General features: G+C 46.5%; 1 protein-coding gene across 7 annotated transcripts in view; it reads right to left on the reverse strand.

The window, feature by feature from the left end:
- The window catches only part of USP5 (ubiquitin specific peptidase 5), a 107,859-nt gene that overhangs the window by 36,476 nt on the left and 53,313 nt on the right, over positions 1–18,070 (reverse strand). For all 7 annotated transcript variants that reach the window (XM_089661175.1, XM_089661173.1, XM_089661174.1 and 4 more), the window contains 3 exons: positions 13,660–13,754; positions 11,530–11,723; positions 143–214 (listed from right to left, as the gene is read on the reverse strand). In XM_089661175.1, the coding sequence (XP_089517301.1) occupies positions 143–214; positions 11,530–11,723; positions 13,660–13,754 (361 nt within the window). The remainder of the gene's footprint in view (positions 1–142; positions 215–11,529; positions 11,724–13,659; positions 13,755–18,070) is intronic.

Raw genomic sequence — 18,070 nt, forward strand, 5'->3', positions numbered from 1 at the left:
CAGAAAAACTAAAAAAAGATTGAGAAGGTGTCCAACATCCAGAGCAAATTCAGCAATGTTTACTAATGGCATTTGGCCACAAAGGTTTCTGTGGGTTATAGAACAACACCGCTCTTTGTACTATGTCTCCAGGTATACTCACACTTGAGCGCTGAAATCCTGTGTTGGATCAGCCGGGGCCTTCTGAAATATGTGTTCCATACATTCCACATACCTACAGAAACAAAAATCTGGCATTACACATAAGGAACGCAAAAAACTAATTAGCGATGGTGGACACTCATCTGCACTGTATATCTCAGAAGGTCAGTCCACCCAAAACTGCTGCTTTAATTATAGGTCGAGTCTGGTGAGTGTGTTACACTCTTCCCAATTCATTCTCCAGAACAAATATACAATTCAGCAGGGATGGTGGGAACCCCTTAAAAAGGGACAAAGAAGGTTTGCAGACTCAGAGAATGCAGGGACTTCACCAGTAAAGTCCCTGAGAGATAGAAGAGGCTGTCAGCCACGGGGTTCACACTCCAACATCTAACACTTAAAGTAGAATTCCAGCATAAACCTAACTGGTTCTAAAAATGTTCCCTCCCCCTCCTAACATCTATGCGGACCATCCTGTGTAAAAAAAAAAAAAAAAATGTATATTCTAAACTATTTTCTGCCAGTGGCGGCTGCAGGGGAGAGAAGAAAGCGCAAGACAATGGCTGGGAAAGCCTGGAGCAGCGTTGTTACCCATAGGCTCCCATGTCACAGCCGTTGTTGGAGCCCCCTCCTCACTCCTGGAGACCCCTCCTCTGTCCTGGAGACCCCTCCTCTCTCCTGGAGAACCCCCCTCCTCTCTCCTGGAGAACCCCCCTCCTCTCTCCTGGAGAACCCCCCTCCTCACTCCTGGAGCCCCCTCCTTCCTGGAGAACCCCCCTCCCTCTTGAAGAACCCCCCTCTCTCCTGTAGAACCCTCCTCTCTCCTGGAGAACCCCCTCCCTCTTGAAGAACCCCCTCCCTCTTGAAGAACCCCCCTCTCTCCTGTAGAACCCTCCTCTCTCCTGGAGAACCCCCCTCTCTCCTGGAGAACCCCCCTCTCTCCTGGAGAACCCCCCTCCTCACTCCTGGAGCCCCCTCCTTCCTGGAGAACCCCCCTCCCTCTTGAAGAACCCCCCTCTCTCCTGTAGAACCCTCCTCTCTCCTAGAGAACCCCCCTCTCTCCTGGAGAACCCCCATCCTCTCTCCTGGAGAACCCCCATCTCTCCTGGAGAACCCCCATCTCTCCTGGAGAACCCCCCTCTCTTCTGGAGAACCCCCCTCTCTCCTGGAGCCGCCGCTGACCAACAAAGGGAAGATGGGCCTCATGACCGGACCAGAGCGGGCAGAAAATAGGTAAGTATACAGATCTTTCTTACGCAGGTTAGACAGCATAGGTGTTAGGAGGGGGGAGGGAGAATTTTTAAGACTAGTTAGGTTTATGCTGGAATTCTACTTTAACCACTTCCTGTCCAGCCGCTGTATATAAAACGGCCGGACGGTAGCAGACCAGGGGCGGGTTGCCGTTCATAAACGGCGCCCGCCATTTTGGACTGTGCACGCTCCCAGGGAGCACACAGCACCGCGATCCAGTGCCCGCCTCGTCCTCCGGACACACTGGAACACAGATCATCCTACGGGACCTCTGTGTGAGGTCCCGATCATGTGATCACTGATTGGCCAATCAGTGATCACATGCAGAGTAGTAAGCAAGATGTCACTTCTGACATCATTGCTTACTACGTGTGAAATCTGTGAATGATCACAGAGGTCACATGGTACAGGGCTATTCACAACAGCCTTGTACCATGTGACAAGCTGTGACCAATCACAGCTCACACAGTATTTCTCAATGGCTGAAAGAATGCAGCCAGAGAGGAGAAATGATTGGTTTTATAGCCTTTATGGGTGTAAAAAAAAAAAAAAAAAAATCATCACCCCCCACAAGTAGTACAGTGTCACCATGGTGACACTGTACTGCTAGGGTGACAGTATGTAGAAAAAAAAAAACATTAAAAGTAAAATCAAAAACGAAAAAAAATTTTTTATAAATTATAATTTTTGGTTATAAACTAATTTGGGTTATTTTTTTTTACTAAAAAGATAAACGAAATACATTTTGGCCAAGATTTATGATGCAATATTATTTATTTGCAAAGTTTAAATAAGAAAAACACTTTTCAAAATTTTTGGACTTTTTCATTTATATAGCAAAAAAAATAAAAATCTCAGTGGTGAATAAATACCACCAAAATAAAGCTTTATCTGTCTCAAAAAAATGCTAAAAATTTCATATGGGTACAGTGTAGCATGACCGCGCAATTGTCATTCAAAATGTGATAGCGCTGAAAGCTGAAAATTGGCCTGGACAGGAAGGGGGGGAAAGTGTCCGGACTGGAAGGGGGGGAAAGTGTCCGGACTGGAAGGGGGTGAAAGTGTCCGGACTGGAAGGGGGGTGAAAGTGTCCGGACTGGAAGGGGGGTGAAAGTGTCCGGACTGGAAGGGGGGTGAAAGTGTCCGGACTGGAAGGGGGGGAAAGTGTCCGGACTGGAAGGGGGGTGAAAGTGTCTGGACTGGAAGGGGGGGGAAAGTGTCCAGACTGGAAGGGGGGGGAAAGTGTCCAGACTGGAAGGGGGGGGAAAGTGTCCAGACTGGAAGGGGGGGAAAGTGTCCGGACTGGAAGGGGGTGAAAGTGTCCGGACTGGAAGGGGGGGAAAGTGTCCGGACTGGAAGGGGGGGGAAAGTGTCCGGACTGGAAGGGGGGGGAAAGTGTCCGGACTGGAAGGGGGGGAAAGTGTCCGGACTGGAAGGGGGGGAAAGTGTCCGGACTGGAAGGGGGGGAAAGTGTCCGGACTGGAAGGGGGGGAAAGTGTCCGGACTGGAAGTGGTTAAAAGAGAAGTTCGGGATGAAATAAAACAGAAAAATCAAACATTTATACTCACCTAGGTGGAAGCTGCATCTGTCCCCTGCCACCTCTACGCTCGCTTAGTTCTCAGTCTTCAGCGAGCGATAATTGTCAGTCACCAGCTCTCTGCTCTGCCCCTCCAGCGCTCACTGGAGTGCCGGGCTGTGGAGGGAGAGGGAGCAGGTGATCAGGATCGCTGAGAGGCTGAGCCAGTTGCCGATCATAGAAACTGGGTGGATCCTGACATCAAAGTCGGGATCTTTCCAGAGTTTGGACCGGCTGAGTGGCGTCAGCCGACAGCAGGCTTTTACCCCACTACTGGCCGAGTACGGGTCACAGGAGCACAGAATGGAGTACACTCCTGTGATCCCCAGCACAAGTGGGGCCAAAAGAGCCTTGGCCCTATTTCTCCTTTAACCACTTCCTCGCTCGGCCTATAGCAAACTGATGGTCGGATGGGACTTTCGTCATTCTGGGTGGACATCATATGACATCCTCCCACAACGAGCCTCTCGTGCGGCCGCGATCTGCCACCAGCCAGCTGCCGGTACCATGTGATCGCTGTGACCAATCACATCAGACCACATGACAAATGTAAACAAAGAAAGGCTTCAATTCATGCCAGTCATTGTGTTGCTAGCTGTGACTGGTCATAGTGATCAAATGATACAGACGGGGCCAATCACAGCCCATCTGTATCATGTGATTAGCTGTGGCCAGTCACAACAAATCACAATACTTACTGAATTAATAGATTTCATTCAGTAAAATGCTTGCTTATAGCAGTGAAATTCGCTGCTATAAGCAATTAATGTGTAAAAAACAAAACAATCCTAATCACTTTCCTAGAGTAGTTCAATGTTACTACGATAACATTATATGGTTCTGGTCACAGTAGGTTAACCCCTCGCCCTCCAGAGGATTTACCCCCCTTCCTGACCCCGCCATTTTTTGCGATACGGCGCTGCGTTACTTTGACAATTGCGCGGTCATGCAATGCTGTACATAAATGAAATTTAAGTCCTTTTTTCCCCCCACAAACAGCTTTCTTTCGGTGGTATTTGATCGCCTCTGCATTTATTTTTTGACCTATAAACAAAAAAGAACGAAAATTTGAAAAAAAAAAAAAATATATGTTTGACTTTTTGCTATAAAACATATCTAGTAAACAAAAATTAAAAATCTAATTTCTTCATAAATTCAGGCCAAAATGTATTCTGCTACATGTCTTTGCTAAAAAAAAAAAAAAAACCCCAATAATTGGATATTAATTGGTTTATGTAAACTTTATAGCGTCTACAAATGGCGGTATATATACACTGGAATTTTAATTTTATTATACTAGTAATGGCGGCGATCAGCGACATATAGCGGGACTGCGGCGGGCATTCTGACACTGGGGGGAACTAACTGCCACTGACATCCCCTGTGACACCACTACAGTGATCAGTGCAAAAAAAAGCACAGACACTGTACTAATGATACAGGGTAGGAAGGGGAACATGTGGGGCAATCAAAGGGTTAACTGTGTGCTGTTTTACATAATGTGTTGTGTGTGTTTTTACTAGGGAGACATGTTGTGCAGAGAAATACAAAGCTGCATGTCCTTGCTGACAGATGAGAGACCTATGTTGTTTACACACAGGTCTCTCTCCTGTCAGTTTTACCCGGCGATCACCACCAGGTGCCGGTGGGGAATCTCCGTTCAGGTCCCGGTGATTGACATCTGTAGCCGCCAATGGCAGCAGGGGTAGGGCGGCGCGCACACACGCCCCCTACCTGGAAATGCAAATCACATATACATAATTTTGTGCAGTCCTGCAGCAGTTCTATAGGGTGGTAGGCAAGCGGTATAAAAAAAAAAAAAATCAAGAAAAAAGGAAAAAAGGAAAAAAAAAAATATTACTTTTTTTTTTCCAGCACTGTCACCAGTCGGTGTCCATGATCACCACCACACCAGTTATAGGGATGACGCTGTACAAAAAACTGACAAAAAAAAAAATCACAACTTTAAAAAACTCGCCATGCCTCTTACTAAATACCTTGGACTGTCCAAAAAGGGGTCATTTGGGGGTATTTGTACTGTCCTGATATTTTACAGCCTCAAGAAATGAGATCGGCCGCCGATTAATATTAGTATTAATACCAACTATTTGCTACATTTTTGAAAGGAAAGGAAGACAAACGCAAACAAAACAAAATTTTTCCCCCAAAATTTTCAGTCTTTAGCCTTTTAACAAAAAATAAAATACCCAGTGGTGATTAAACACCACCAAAAAAGCTGTATTTATGTGAAAAAAAATGATAAACATTTAGTTTGGGTACAGTGATGCATGACCGCACAATTGTCATTCAAAGTGTGACAGCGCTGAAAGCTGAAAATTGGCCTGGACTGGAAGGGGGTATACGTGCCTGGTACTGAAGTGGTTAAATACAGGGTGGATAAAAATCAATGATTTTTTTTAAAAAAATCAAAAAAAAAAAAAATCGGATTTTTTGATTTAAATTGGATTTTTTTGATTTAAATCAGATTTTTTTGATTTAAATCAGATTTTTTTGATTTAAATCGGATTTTTTTGATTTAAATTGGATTTTTTTAAAATAAAATGCTTTTTGAGGAAAATATATTACCATCCAAAGGTTATTCCATCATGAAATAAAGATTAGTTTTTTAATTATGTAGAATAAGGCTGTATATGTTTTAATTTTTTTGGTAAATAAACTCCATGAATCCATTCACAATGTCATGCTCTTCCAGAGGTTTCTGTAAGATTATTGGGCAGTTTCTCTGCCTACAAGATATTATCACAGATGTTGGTTTACTTTTGCAGTTCTCAAAACTGAATTGGACTCAGCGGAGATCACATGCCTCTTCTTCACAGCAAAAATGTTATAACATGAACAGAGTTCAGAAAAAGACCTTCATCCTAACTTCTACACACCTATGAATACAGAATCAACCCCTTCAGTGCGAAGGTGCAAGAAGTTCAGTGAATAGAATAGAAACAATATTTTTCTGATTGTTTGGAGTGGAATAGATCTGCACAAGAAGAAAGTGAAACTAAGTGTGAGGAGGGAGGGGCCGACAGTGCGAGGAGGGAGGGGCCGACAGTGCGAGGAGGGAGGGGCCGACAGTGCGAGGAGGGAGGGGCCGACAGTGCGAGGAGGGAGGGGCCGACAGTGCGAGGAGGAAGGGGCCGACAGTGCGAGGAGGGAGGGGCCGACAGTGCGAGGAGGAAGGGGCCGACAGTGCGAGGAGGAAGGGGCCGACAGTGCGAGGAGGAAGGGGCCGACAGTGCGAGGAGGAAGGGGCCGACAGTGTGAGGAGGGAGGGGCCGACAGTGTGAGGAGGGAGGGGCTGACAGTCTAAGTTTCTTAAAATATATATATTTTGTTTAGCCAAATTAGTTACCAAACATGGATGTTTCAGCAAATCACATCTGCTGGAATGTTATTGTTTTAGATGAATAAATCTATTTAAATTGTTATTATTAAGGTAATGATTATTTTTCTCCTTCCTAAGTACAACAGAAAAGTTGTCCAAATGTGAATGATTAACCTATTAACCACTTCCTGACCAGCCGTTGTATATAAACAGCCAGATGGTGGCAGTGCAGGGTCGTGTGGCTGTTTATAAACGGCCTCCCCGCACCCTGCTTGTGCGCGCTCCCTGGGAGCGTGCAGCACCGCGATCCGGTGCCCGCTGTGTCCTCTGGACACAGTGAAACACCGATCGTTGGACGGGACCTCTGTACGAGGTCCCGATCATGTGATCACTGATTGGCCAATGAGTGATCACATGCAAAGTAGTAAGCAAGATGTCACTTGTGACATCATTGCTTACTACGTGTGAAATCTGTGAATGATCACAGAGATCACATGGTACAGGGCTATTCACAGCAGCCTTGTACCATGTGACAAGCTGTGACCAATCACAGCTCTCGCAGTATTTCTCAATGACTGCAAGAATGCACACAGAGAGGAGAAATGATTGCTTTTACATCCTATATGGGTGTAAACGCAATCAGCGTAAAAAAAAAAAAAAAAATCTTTATCACCCCCCACAAGTAGTACAGTGTCACCATGGTGACACTGTACTGCTAGGGTGACAGTATGTAAAAAAAATAAATAAATAAAAAATAATATAAAAAAATAAAATAAAAATGTAAAAAAAAATGTTTAAAAATTATAATTTTTGGTTATAAACTAATTTGGATTTTTTTTTTTACTAAAAAAATTACAGGACTAAATTTTGGCCAAGATTTATGATGAAATATTATTTATTTGCAAAATGTTATTAAAAAAACACTTTTTTTCAAAATTTTTGGACATATTCATTTACATAGCAAAAAAAAAAAAAAATCCCAGCGGTGAATAAATACCACCAAAATAAAGCTTTATGTGTCTCAAAAAAATGGTAAAAAATGAATTTGGGTACAGTGTTGCATGACCGCGCAATTGTCATTCAAAGTCTGATAGCGCTGAAAGCTGAAAATTGGCCTGGGCAGGAAGGGGGTGAAAGTGTCCGGACAGGAAGGGGGTGAAAGTGTCCGGACAGGAAGGGGGTGAAAGTGTCCGGACAGGAAGGGGGGGAAAGTGTCCGGACTGGAAGGGGGGGAAAGTGTCCGGACTGGAAGGGGGGGAAAGTGTCCGGACTGGAAGGGGGGGAAAGTGTCCGGACTGGAAGGGGGGGAAAGTGTCCGGACTGGAAGGGGGGGAAAGTGTCCGGACTGGAAGGGGGGGAAAGTGTCCGGACTGGAAGGGGGGGAAAGTGTCCGGACTGGAAGGGGGGGAAAGTGTCCGGACTGGAAGGGGGGGAAAGTGTCCGGACTGGAAGGGGGGGAAAGTGTCCGGACTGGAAGGGGGGGAAAGTGTCCGGACTGGAAGGGGGGGAAAGTGTCCGGACTGGAAGGGGGGAAAGTGTCCGGACTGGAAGGGGGGAAAGTGTCCGGACTGGAAGGGGGGAAAGTGTCCGGACTGGAAGGGGGTAAAGTGTCCGGACTGGAAGGGGGTAAAGTGTCCGGTCTGGAAGGGGGGGAAAGTGTCCGGTCTGGAAGGGGGGGAAAGTGTCCGGACTGGAAGGGGGGGAAAGTGTCCGGTCTGGAAGGGGGGGAAAGTGTCCGGACTGGAAGGGGGTAAAGTGTCCGGACTGGAAGGGGGTAAAGTGTCCGGACTGGAAGGGGGTAAAGTGTCCGGACTGGAAGGGGGTGAAAGTGTCCGGACAGGAAGGGGGTGAAAGTGTCCGGACAGGAAGGGGGTGAAAGTGTCCGGACAGGAAGGGGGTGAAAGTGTCCGGACTGGAAGGGGGGGAAAGTGTCCGGACTGGAAGGGGGGGAAAGTGTCCGGACTGGAAGGGGGGGAAAGTGTCCGGACTGGAAGGGGGGGAAAGTGTCCGGACTGGAAGGGGGAGAAAGTGTCCGGACTGGAAGGGGGGGAAAGTGTCCGGACTGGAAGGGGGGGAAAGTGTCCGGACTGGAAGGGGGGGAAAGTGTCCGGACTGGAAGGGGGGGAAAGTGTCCGGACTGGAAGGGGGGGAAAGTGTCCGGACTGGAAGGGAGGGAAAGTGTCCGGACTGGAAGGGGGGGAAAGTGTCCGGACTGGAAGGGGGGGAAAGTGTCCGGACTGGAAGGGGGGGAAAGTGTCCGGACTGGAAGGGGGGGAAAGTGTCCGGACTGGAAGGGGGGGAAAGTGTCCGGACTGGAAGGGGGGGAAAGTGTCCGGACTGGAAGGGGGGGAAAGTGTCCGGACTGGAAGGGGGGGGAAAGTGTCCGGACTGGAAGGGGGGGAAAGTGTCCGGACTGGAAGGGGGGAAAGTGTCCGGACTGGAAGGGGGGAAAGTGTCCGGACTGGAAGGGGGGAAAGTGTCCGGACTGGAAGGGGGGAAAGTGTCCGGACTGGAAGGGGGTAAAGTGTCCGGACTGGAAGGGGGTAAAGTGTCCGGTCTGGAAGGGGGGAAAGTGTCCGGTCTGGAAGGGGGGGAAAGTGTCCGGACTGGAAGGGGGGGAAAGTGTCCGGTCTGGAAGGGGGGGAAAGTGTCCGGACTGGAAGGGGGTAAAGTGTCCGGACTGGAAGGGGGTAAAGTGTCCGGACTGGAAGGGGGTAAAGTGTCCGGACTGGAAGGGGGTGAAAGTGTCCGGACAGGAAGGGGGTGAAAGTGTCCGGACAGGAAGGGGGTGAAAGTGTCCGGACAGGAAGGGGGTGAAAGTGTCCGGACTGGAAGGGGGGGAAAGTGTCCGGACTGGAAGGGGGGGAAAGTGTCCGGACTGGAAGGGGGGGAAAGTGTCCGGACTGGAAGGGGGGGAAAGTGTCCGGACTGGAAGGGGGGGAAAGTGTCCGGACTGGAAGGGGGGGAAAGTGTCCGGACTGGAAGGGGGGGAAAGTGTCCGGACTGGAAGGGGGGGAAAGTGTCCGGACTGGAAGGGGGGGAAAGTGTCCGGACTGGAAGGGGGGGAAAGTGTCCGGACTGGAAGGGGGGGAAAGTGTCCGGACTGGAAGGGGGGGAAAGTGTCCGGACTGGAAGGGGGAAAGTGTCCGGACTGGAAGGGGGGAAAGTGTCCGGACTGGAAGGGGGGAAAGTGTCCGGACTGGAAGGGGGTAAAGTGTCCGGACTGGAAGGGGGTAAAGTGTCCGGACTGGAAGGGGGTAAAGTGTCCGGTCTGGAAGGGGGGAAAGTGTCCGGTCTGGAAGGGGGGGAAAGTGTCCGGACTGGAAGGGGGGGAAAGTGTCCGGTCTGGAAGGGGGGGAAAGTGTCCGGACTGGAAGGGGGTAAAGTGTCCGGACTGGAAGGGGGTAAAGTGTCCGGACTGGAAGGGGGTAAAGTGTCCGGACTGGAAGGGGGGAAAGTGTCCGGACTGGAAGGGGGTAAAGTGTCCGGACTGGAAGTGGTTAAACTGGGGATAAAAAAACTAATATGAAAAGTTGTTATTCTAAAAATCTTCATCTACTTGTATATTAAAGTTATACCAGCAAGAATTAGTCTTTATGTAGAACACTAGGATTTACATCCAGCCGTACTGACTAGTGATTTCCATCAAATCCACCCTGGTTAAATAGCAGTTCTGGGTGGACTGACCCTGTAAAGGAACATCTATTACAATTAAAGGAAATATAGACAGCATACAAAATTGCTTTACAATCCAGATCTGTAATTTAACGTTTATGCTATTTACGTTTCACATTCCCTTAGTAATAAATCTTATACATTACGCTTCTTATTTCAAGCAGATCCATTCTTTTGTTGTCAGTTTGCACCCCTGAACGTGGTGATTGGATCTATACAATGCCAGTGTATGGTGAGCCCGTAGTCCCATACTCAGCGTTGCTGCTACGTTCCCTGGCCAGCCCTGCTATCCTACCTCAAGGCGGCATCATGGTATGAGCAAGGGCACATAAAACACAATTGTTGAGCTTGCACTGATCAACGCAGCTACACTAGTGTGGATAAGTCTATACAAAGGATTCATCTCCTCTTAAAAAAATATATATTTTTTTAAAAATGGGAGTATCACTTTTAAATTCAAGTACAAGTTCTTCTAGTCCAGGGGTCTCCAAACTTTCTAAACAAAGGGCCCATTACTGTTCAATATTTAGGGGGGCTGGACTGTGGCCAGCAGTAGAAAACGCCCTGGTGTCTGTGAGAGTAAAAAGCATCCCATCATTGGTGTCAGTGGGAGGAATAGTGCCCCATCATTGGTGTCAGTGGGAGGAATAGTGCCCCATCATTGGTATCAGTGGGAGGAATAGTGCCCCATCATTGGTGTCAGTGGGAGGAATAGTGCCCCATCATTGGTGTCAGTGGGAGGAATAGTGCCCCATCATTGGTGTCAGTGGGAGGAATAGTGCCCCATCATTGGTGTCAGTGGGAGGAATAGGGCCCCATCATTGGTATCAGTGGGAGGAATAGTGCCCCATCATTGGTATCAGTGGGAGGAATAGTGCCCCATCATTGGTGTCAGTGGGAGGAATAGTGCCCCATCATTGGTATCAGTGGGAGGAATAGTGCCCCATCATTGGTATCACTGGGAGGAACAGTGCCCCATCATTGGTATCACTGGGAGGAATAGTGCCCCATCATTGGTATCAGTGAGAGAAATAATGCCCTGTTGTCAGTGTCAGTAACTATGACCCACTGTTGTTGACAGTGAGGGAATAATGCCTCAAGGACCAGATAAAAGCAAGCAAAGGGCCGCTGTTCTAGTCCAAAGCCCTTTAATTACTCAGTGCAGACATCTGCAATGGAGATGGCTCTTTGTCGTTTGCCTAGGTTCACACTATGAATCACACATAAGCGCACCGCATTCCTGTGCAATTCACATGCGATTCAGCACGGTGCTATTTGAGCCCATTAATTCCGAAAGGGCTCAAATCGCACCAAAGTATTGCGTGCACCAATTTTGGAAATACACTACAACAGGACTGATTGGTTGTTTTGTACCATGTGGCTCAGCACAGGCGCCCTGAGTTTCGTGGTGTTGTTCTTGCACTGACACAAGCTGCAGATCACAAGAAAAGTGCGATTTGAATGCAGCGCGGGAAACACCCACGGATCGCGGTTTCCCGCACAGCATTCTAGCGTGAACCAGGGTTCAAGGCGCAGCATACTCACTTGCGCTGGAAGGCAGGTATACTGAATACAACCTGCATAGTTGAATTGAGATAACAGCTGTTCCCTAAATTGCGGATCCCGGTGTATCCTGGTCCATAGAGAGGCTGTAGCTGGACCCCCGATTCCTGGATCACCTCCCACTCCCCGATTCTCTGGTTCATGTCGATTTCCAGTTCAGTCATTGTTTTGTCCGTCTAGCAATAGAAAAGAGCCATTATATGTGAGTGAGGAAACCGGCAGCTCTGTCAGATCACCCATACACAGGTACACATGATCACCCATACACAGGTACACATGATCACCCATACACAGGTGCACATGATCACCCATACACAGGTACACATGATCACCCATACACAGGTACACATGATCACCCATACACAGGTACACATGATCACCCATACACAGGTACACATGATCACCCATACACAGGTACACATGATCACCCATACTCAGGTACACATGATCACCCATACTCAGGTACACATGATCACCCATACTCAGGTACACATGATCACCCATACACAGGTACACATGATCACCCATACACAGGTACACATGATCACCCATACACAGGTACACATGATCACCCATACACAGGTACACATGATCACCCATACACAGGTACACATGATCACCCATACACAGGTACACATGATCACCCATACTCAGGTACACATGATCACCCATACACAGGTACACATGATCACCCATACACAGGTACACATGATCACCCATACACAGGTACACATGATCACCCATACTCAGGTACACATGATCACCCATACACAGGTACACATGATCACCCATACACAGGTACACATGATCACCCATACACAGGTACACATGATCACCCATACACAGGTACACATGATCACCCATACACAGGTACACATGATCACCCATACACAGGTACACATGATCACCCATACACAGGTACACATGATCACCCATACACAGGTACACATGATCACCCATACACAGGTACACATGATCACCCATACACAGGTACACATGATCACCCATACACAGGTACACATGATCACCCATACACAGGTACACATGCGCACCCATACACAGGTACACATGATCACCCATACACAGGTACACATGATCACCCATACTCAGGTACACATGATCACCCATACTCAGGTACACATGATCACCCATACTCAGGTACACATGATCACCCATACTCAGGTACACATGATCACCCATACTCAGGTACACATGATCACCCATACTCAGGTACACATGATCACCCATACACAGGTACACATGATCACCCATACACAGGTACACATGATCACCCATACACAGGTACACATGATCACCCATACACAGGTACACATGATCACCCATACACCGGTACACATGATCACCCATACACAGGTACACATGATCACCCATACACAGGTACACATGATCACCCATACACAGGTACACATGATCACCCATACACAGGTACACATGATCACCCATACTCAGGTACACATGATCACCCATACTCAGGTACACATGATCACCCATACACAGGTACACATGATCACCCATACACAGGTACACATGATCACCCATACACAGGTACACATGATCACCCATACACAGGTACACATGATCACCCATACTCAGGTACACATGATCACCCATACACAGGTACACATGATCACCCATACACAGGTACACATGATCACCCATACACAGGTACACATGATCACCCATACACAGGTACACATGATCACCCATACACAGGTACACATGATCACCCATACACAGGTACACATGATCACCCATACACAGGTACACATGATCACCCATACACAGGTACACATGATCACCCATACACAGGTACACATGATCACCCATACACAGGTACACATGATCACCCATACACAGGTACACATGCGCACCCATACACAGGTACACATGATCACCCATACACAGGTACACATGATCACCCATACACAGGTACACATGATCACCCATACACAGGTACACATGATCACCCATACACAGGTACACATGATCACCCATACACAGGTACACATGATCACCCATACACAGGTACACATGATCACCCATACACAGGTACACATGATCACCCATACACAGGTACACATGATCACCCACCTTCTGCATCTTCATCATGTCGATACCAAAGTGAGACAGGTGTTCAGCCAGGTTGGGGTTGATGACCATGTCATCTTCATCATAAGAGTAGACATCTGGTACGATGGCCAAAGAAGAAGGAACAAAGATTAGACAGAAAACAAATCAATGTTACACCAAAAATAATCCCGGTCCATAGTAATGAATCAAATGTCATACCCTGGAAATGTCAGAGAACAAGGTATGTACACTGCAAATATAATCATCCCTACTGCACTATTGGTGGTCATAGCAGCCACCTACCAACATGTCAAGGATGTGCAATTCTTATCCCACGGCGCTCGGGACATGCAGTTCTGGGTGCCGGGCAAAAAATGATTTTTTACATTTAGCCCTGCTGAAGCCAAGCAGCAGGGCTTAGAGCCAACGATGAGTGCTCTTGTAAAAGGAATCTGAGTGGCTAACTAGCCCACTGGATCAGGACACCCCGACTGACCATGGACCGGGCCGCTCTGTGCACCTCTATGATATAGGGAACAATTAGCATACATCACGGTTTCCCCGGTTGTAAACAGCGCCATTTTTAAATGTGGAAAGCACTTGATCACACAGATCTTGGTGTGATCGAATACTTTTAATGGCAAAGGAGGGATTTGGGGGTCTTATAGACCCCAGATCTCTCCATAAGGAGTAGCTTTCACTATCTATTGATGTCACAAAGGATGTTTACATTCCTTGTGACAGCAATAAAAGTGATAACAGAAAAGAAAAACATTTAAAAAGACAGCCTAAAAATAACTTTTTTTTTTTTTCTTTTTAACCACTTCCCGTCCGGCCCATGTATATAAATGGCCAGACGGGAGCAGTGCAGGGGCGGGTTGCCGTTCATAAACGGCGCCCGCTGTGTCAGCCTGTGCACGCTCCCTGTGTGAGATCCTGATCATGTGATCAGTGATCACATAAATAGTAGTAAGCAAGATGTCACTTCTGACATCATTGCTTACTACGTGTGAAATCTGTGAATGATCACAGAGATCACATGGTACAGGGCTATTCACGACACCCTTGTACCATGTGACAAGCTGTGACCAATCACAGCTCACACAGTATTTCTCAATGGCAGCCAGAGAGGACAAACGATTGCTTTTACAGCATTTATGGGTGTAAAAGCAAGAAGTGTAAAAAAACAAAATAAAAAACAATAAAAAATATTCCTCACCCCCCACAAGTAGTACAGTGTCACTATGGTGACAATGTACTGCTAGGGTGACAGTATGTTGAAAAAAAAAACTAAATATAAAAAAATAAAATGTAAAAAAAAAATCTTTGAAAAATTATAATTTTTGGTTACAAACTAATTTGGGTTATTTTTTTTACTAAAAAGATAACTGAATACATTTTGGCAAAGATTTATGAAAAAAGATTATTTATTTGCAAAATTTTCTAAGAAAAATGTTTTTTCACAATTTTTGGACTTTTATTTATATAGCAAAAAAAAAAATTAAAATCCCAGTGGTGAATAAATACCACCAAAATAGAGTTTTATCTGTCTCAAAAAAATTCATATGAGTACAGTGTTGCATGACCGCGCAATTGTCATTCAAAGTGTGATAGCGCTGAAAGCTGAAAATTGTCCTGGGCAGGAAGGGGGGGAAAGCGTCCGGACTGGAAGGGGGGGAAAGCGTCCGGACTGGAAGGGGGGGAAAGCGTCCGGACTGGAAGGGGGGGAAAGCGTCCGGACTGGAAGGGGGGGAAAGCGTCCGGACTGGAAGGGGGGGAAAGCGTCCGGACTGGAAGGGGGGGAAAGCGTCCGGACTGGAAGGGGGGGAAAGCGTCCGGACTGGAAGGGGGGGAAAGCGTCCGGACTGGAAGGGGGGGAAAGCGTCCGGACTGGAAGGGGGGGAAAGCGTCCGGACTGGAAGGGGGGGAAAGCGTCCGGACTGGAAGGGGGGGAAAGCGTCCGGACTGGAAGGGGGGGAAAGCGTCCGGACTGGAAGGGGGGGAAAGCGTCCGGACTGGAAGGGGGGAAAGCGTCCGGACTGGAAGGGGGGGAAAGCGTCCGGACTGGAAGGGGGGGAAAGCGTCCGGACTGGAAGGGGGTGAAAGCGTCCGGACTGGAAGGGGGGGAAAGCGTCCGGACTGGAAGGGGGTGAAAGTGTCCGGACTGGAAGGGGGGGGGGGGGGGGGGGGGGGGAGTGTCCGGACTGGAATTGGTTAAACAATTTCCACACCCCTGAAAATTTATAGGAAATGATATGTGTGTGTGTGAATTCCAATTATAAAGACAACCCTTGTGAAGTAATAGATTTTACATCTTGTGCATCTAATAACTACAAAGGACTTATATTTATATATATGGCGCCAGAGTAGATGAGTCCAATAAAGACCCACACAAATTTAGCGGCATTATTGGACGTTCCTCAAGACAGTCGCTGTATGACTGCACAACCCCAATGTGAAACAAACCGTACCCCCAGCAGACGGAGCTCGGACCTCAACCAAGATGGCCGCCGCTGGACTTTCGGTTAGGGTCTGACGTCACTTCTTGATGCGTTTCGTCATTATGACAACATCCTTTGACAAAGTCGTAATGACGAAATAAGAAGAACAAACGTCTAAGGAGGAATTCCCAAGATTGATTTCCCTTTCTAAAGGGATGAGAGGGTAAAAGTAGGAATTACGGATTTACTATGGTGGCTCTTCTTGAAGTTGGGCACTAATTGAGCACTTTCATGTAAGTTTAACTTTTTATTTATGATATTTGAAAGGGATAATGCATTATGTGCGGTTTATTAAATATTTTTTTGAGGGGTAATACTTTGGAAAAGAGGAAGAGGATCACATCATCTTGGGAATACAGGAACTGAACACATCGGTGTCCATGGTGATAATCCTGGAAAAATGTCATATAAATATACAGAATGAGTAATAGGACTTTTTGATAAATCTGGACGCTGAGCATCAGTTTATTTCTTGACTTCCTAGGGAGGAAGGAATACCTTAGCGACCAGGAACTCGGTCATGTGAATGTATTTTTGATTTTATACATTTTATTAATTTGTGGCAGAATATTGATATTTGGGGTCCACCTTGGTGTTAGATTCTAAATAGTAAACAGATGATCATCCATTTCTCCACGGAGATGCACTGGATGCCCATTTTTTCATCCATCAACAGATGGATGAAAAACAAACGGAACAACCGTGCGAAAGGGGCCTAAGCAAAACGCAGAGCAGAAGGGGGTGAGGGATTAGATGGTGAGGGGGTGGGAGGTATATACGTAGGGGAAGGAATGGGACGGGGGGAGGGATGAAACAATAAAGATTTGATAATTTGCTAAGGTTTTAATGAGTATGTTTGTATAACTTGTTTATCTAAAAAATAGAAAAATATTTAAATAAAAAAGGGGCCTAAGCACACAGTTAACCCCTTAGTTGCCCCTAGATGTTAACCCCTTCCCAGTGTCCTTAGTACAGTGTACAGTATCACTGATCACTGTATTAGTGTCACTAGTGATGTCAGTGTCAGTTACTGACCTTCCCAGATAGTGTCTCTTAGCGCCAAATTGCCCACCGCTCTATCACAGTCACGCTATAAGTCGCTGATCACTGACACTACCAAGAAGAATATGAACTTGTCATATGAATATACAGATTGAGTAATAGGACTTTCTGATAAATCTGAACGCTGAGCAACAGTTTAGATCATCTGTTTACATCTACATCCGTTTTTTGTAATGGATCAAAGCCCTTTTTTTGTTCCATTAAAAAAAAAACAGACGAAAAAACAGATGTAAACAAACAGTCCATTTTTGCATTGGTAGTGGATGTAAACAAATGAAAAACTGATTTGTTTTCTTTCTTTGAAAAAACATGACTGAAGTGATGAAAAGAACAGAACACCCGTGTGAAAGGACCCTAACAAGTGTAATGTGTGTAATATATGCTTCTTTTAGGGAGAAGAAATGGCCGGGTCACTGTTCCCTATATAGAGAGTTCTATGTTTTTGTTAACACAGAACTCTGTGCTGTGATTGGACACAACCGTTCAGCTGACCAGCTAAAATCATTGGCTGAAATTAACTGCCAGTCACAGCACGGGGTGACAGGTGGCATGACCTTCCCAGATAAGTGTCTCTCAGCGCCAAATTGCCCGCCACTCTATTACAGTCACACTATAAGTCGCTGATCACTACCAGTATAGCATCATAGCTACATAAATTCCAGTATATACACGATTATTTGTACATGCTATAACTTTTGCACAAACCATATAATATATTCTTACTGGGATTTATTTTTACAAAAGACATGTAGCAGAATACATTTTGGACAAAATTTTTGAAGAAATGTGATTTCTTGATTGGATATGTTTGAAAGCAAAGTAGAATTTATTTTTTTGTTTTCAAAACTTTTCTGTCTATATAAAAAAAA

The sequence above is a fragment of the Staurois parvus genome, unplaced genomic scaffold, assembly GCF_062004578.1.
Source record: "Staurois parvus isolate SC_StPar_1 unplaced genomic scaffold, SC_StPar_1.0 ptg001321l, whole genome shotgun sequence".
Lineage (NCBI taxonomy): Eukaryota > Metazoa > Chordata > Amphibia > Anura > Ranidae > Staurois > Staurois parvus.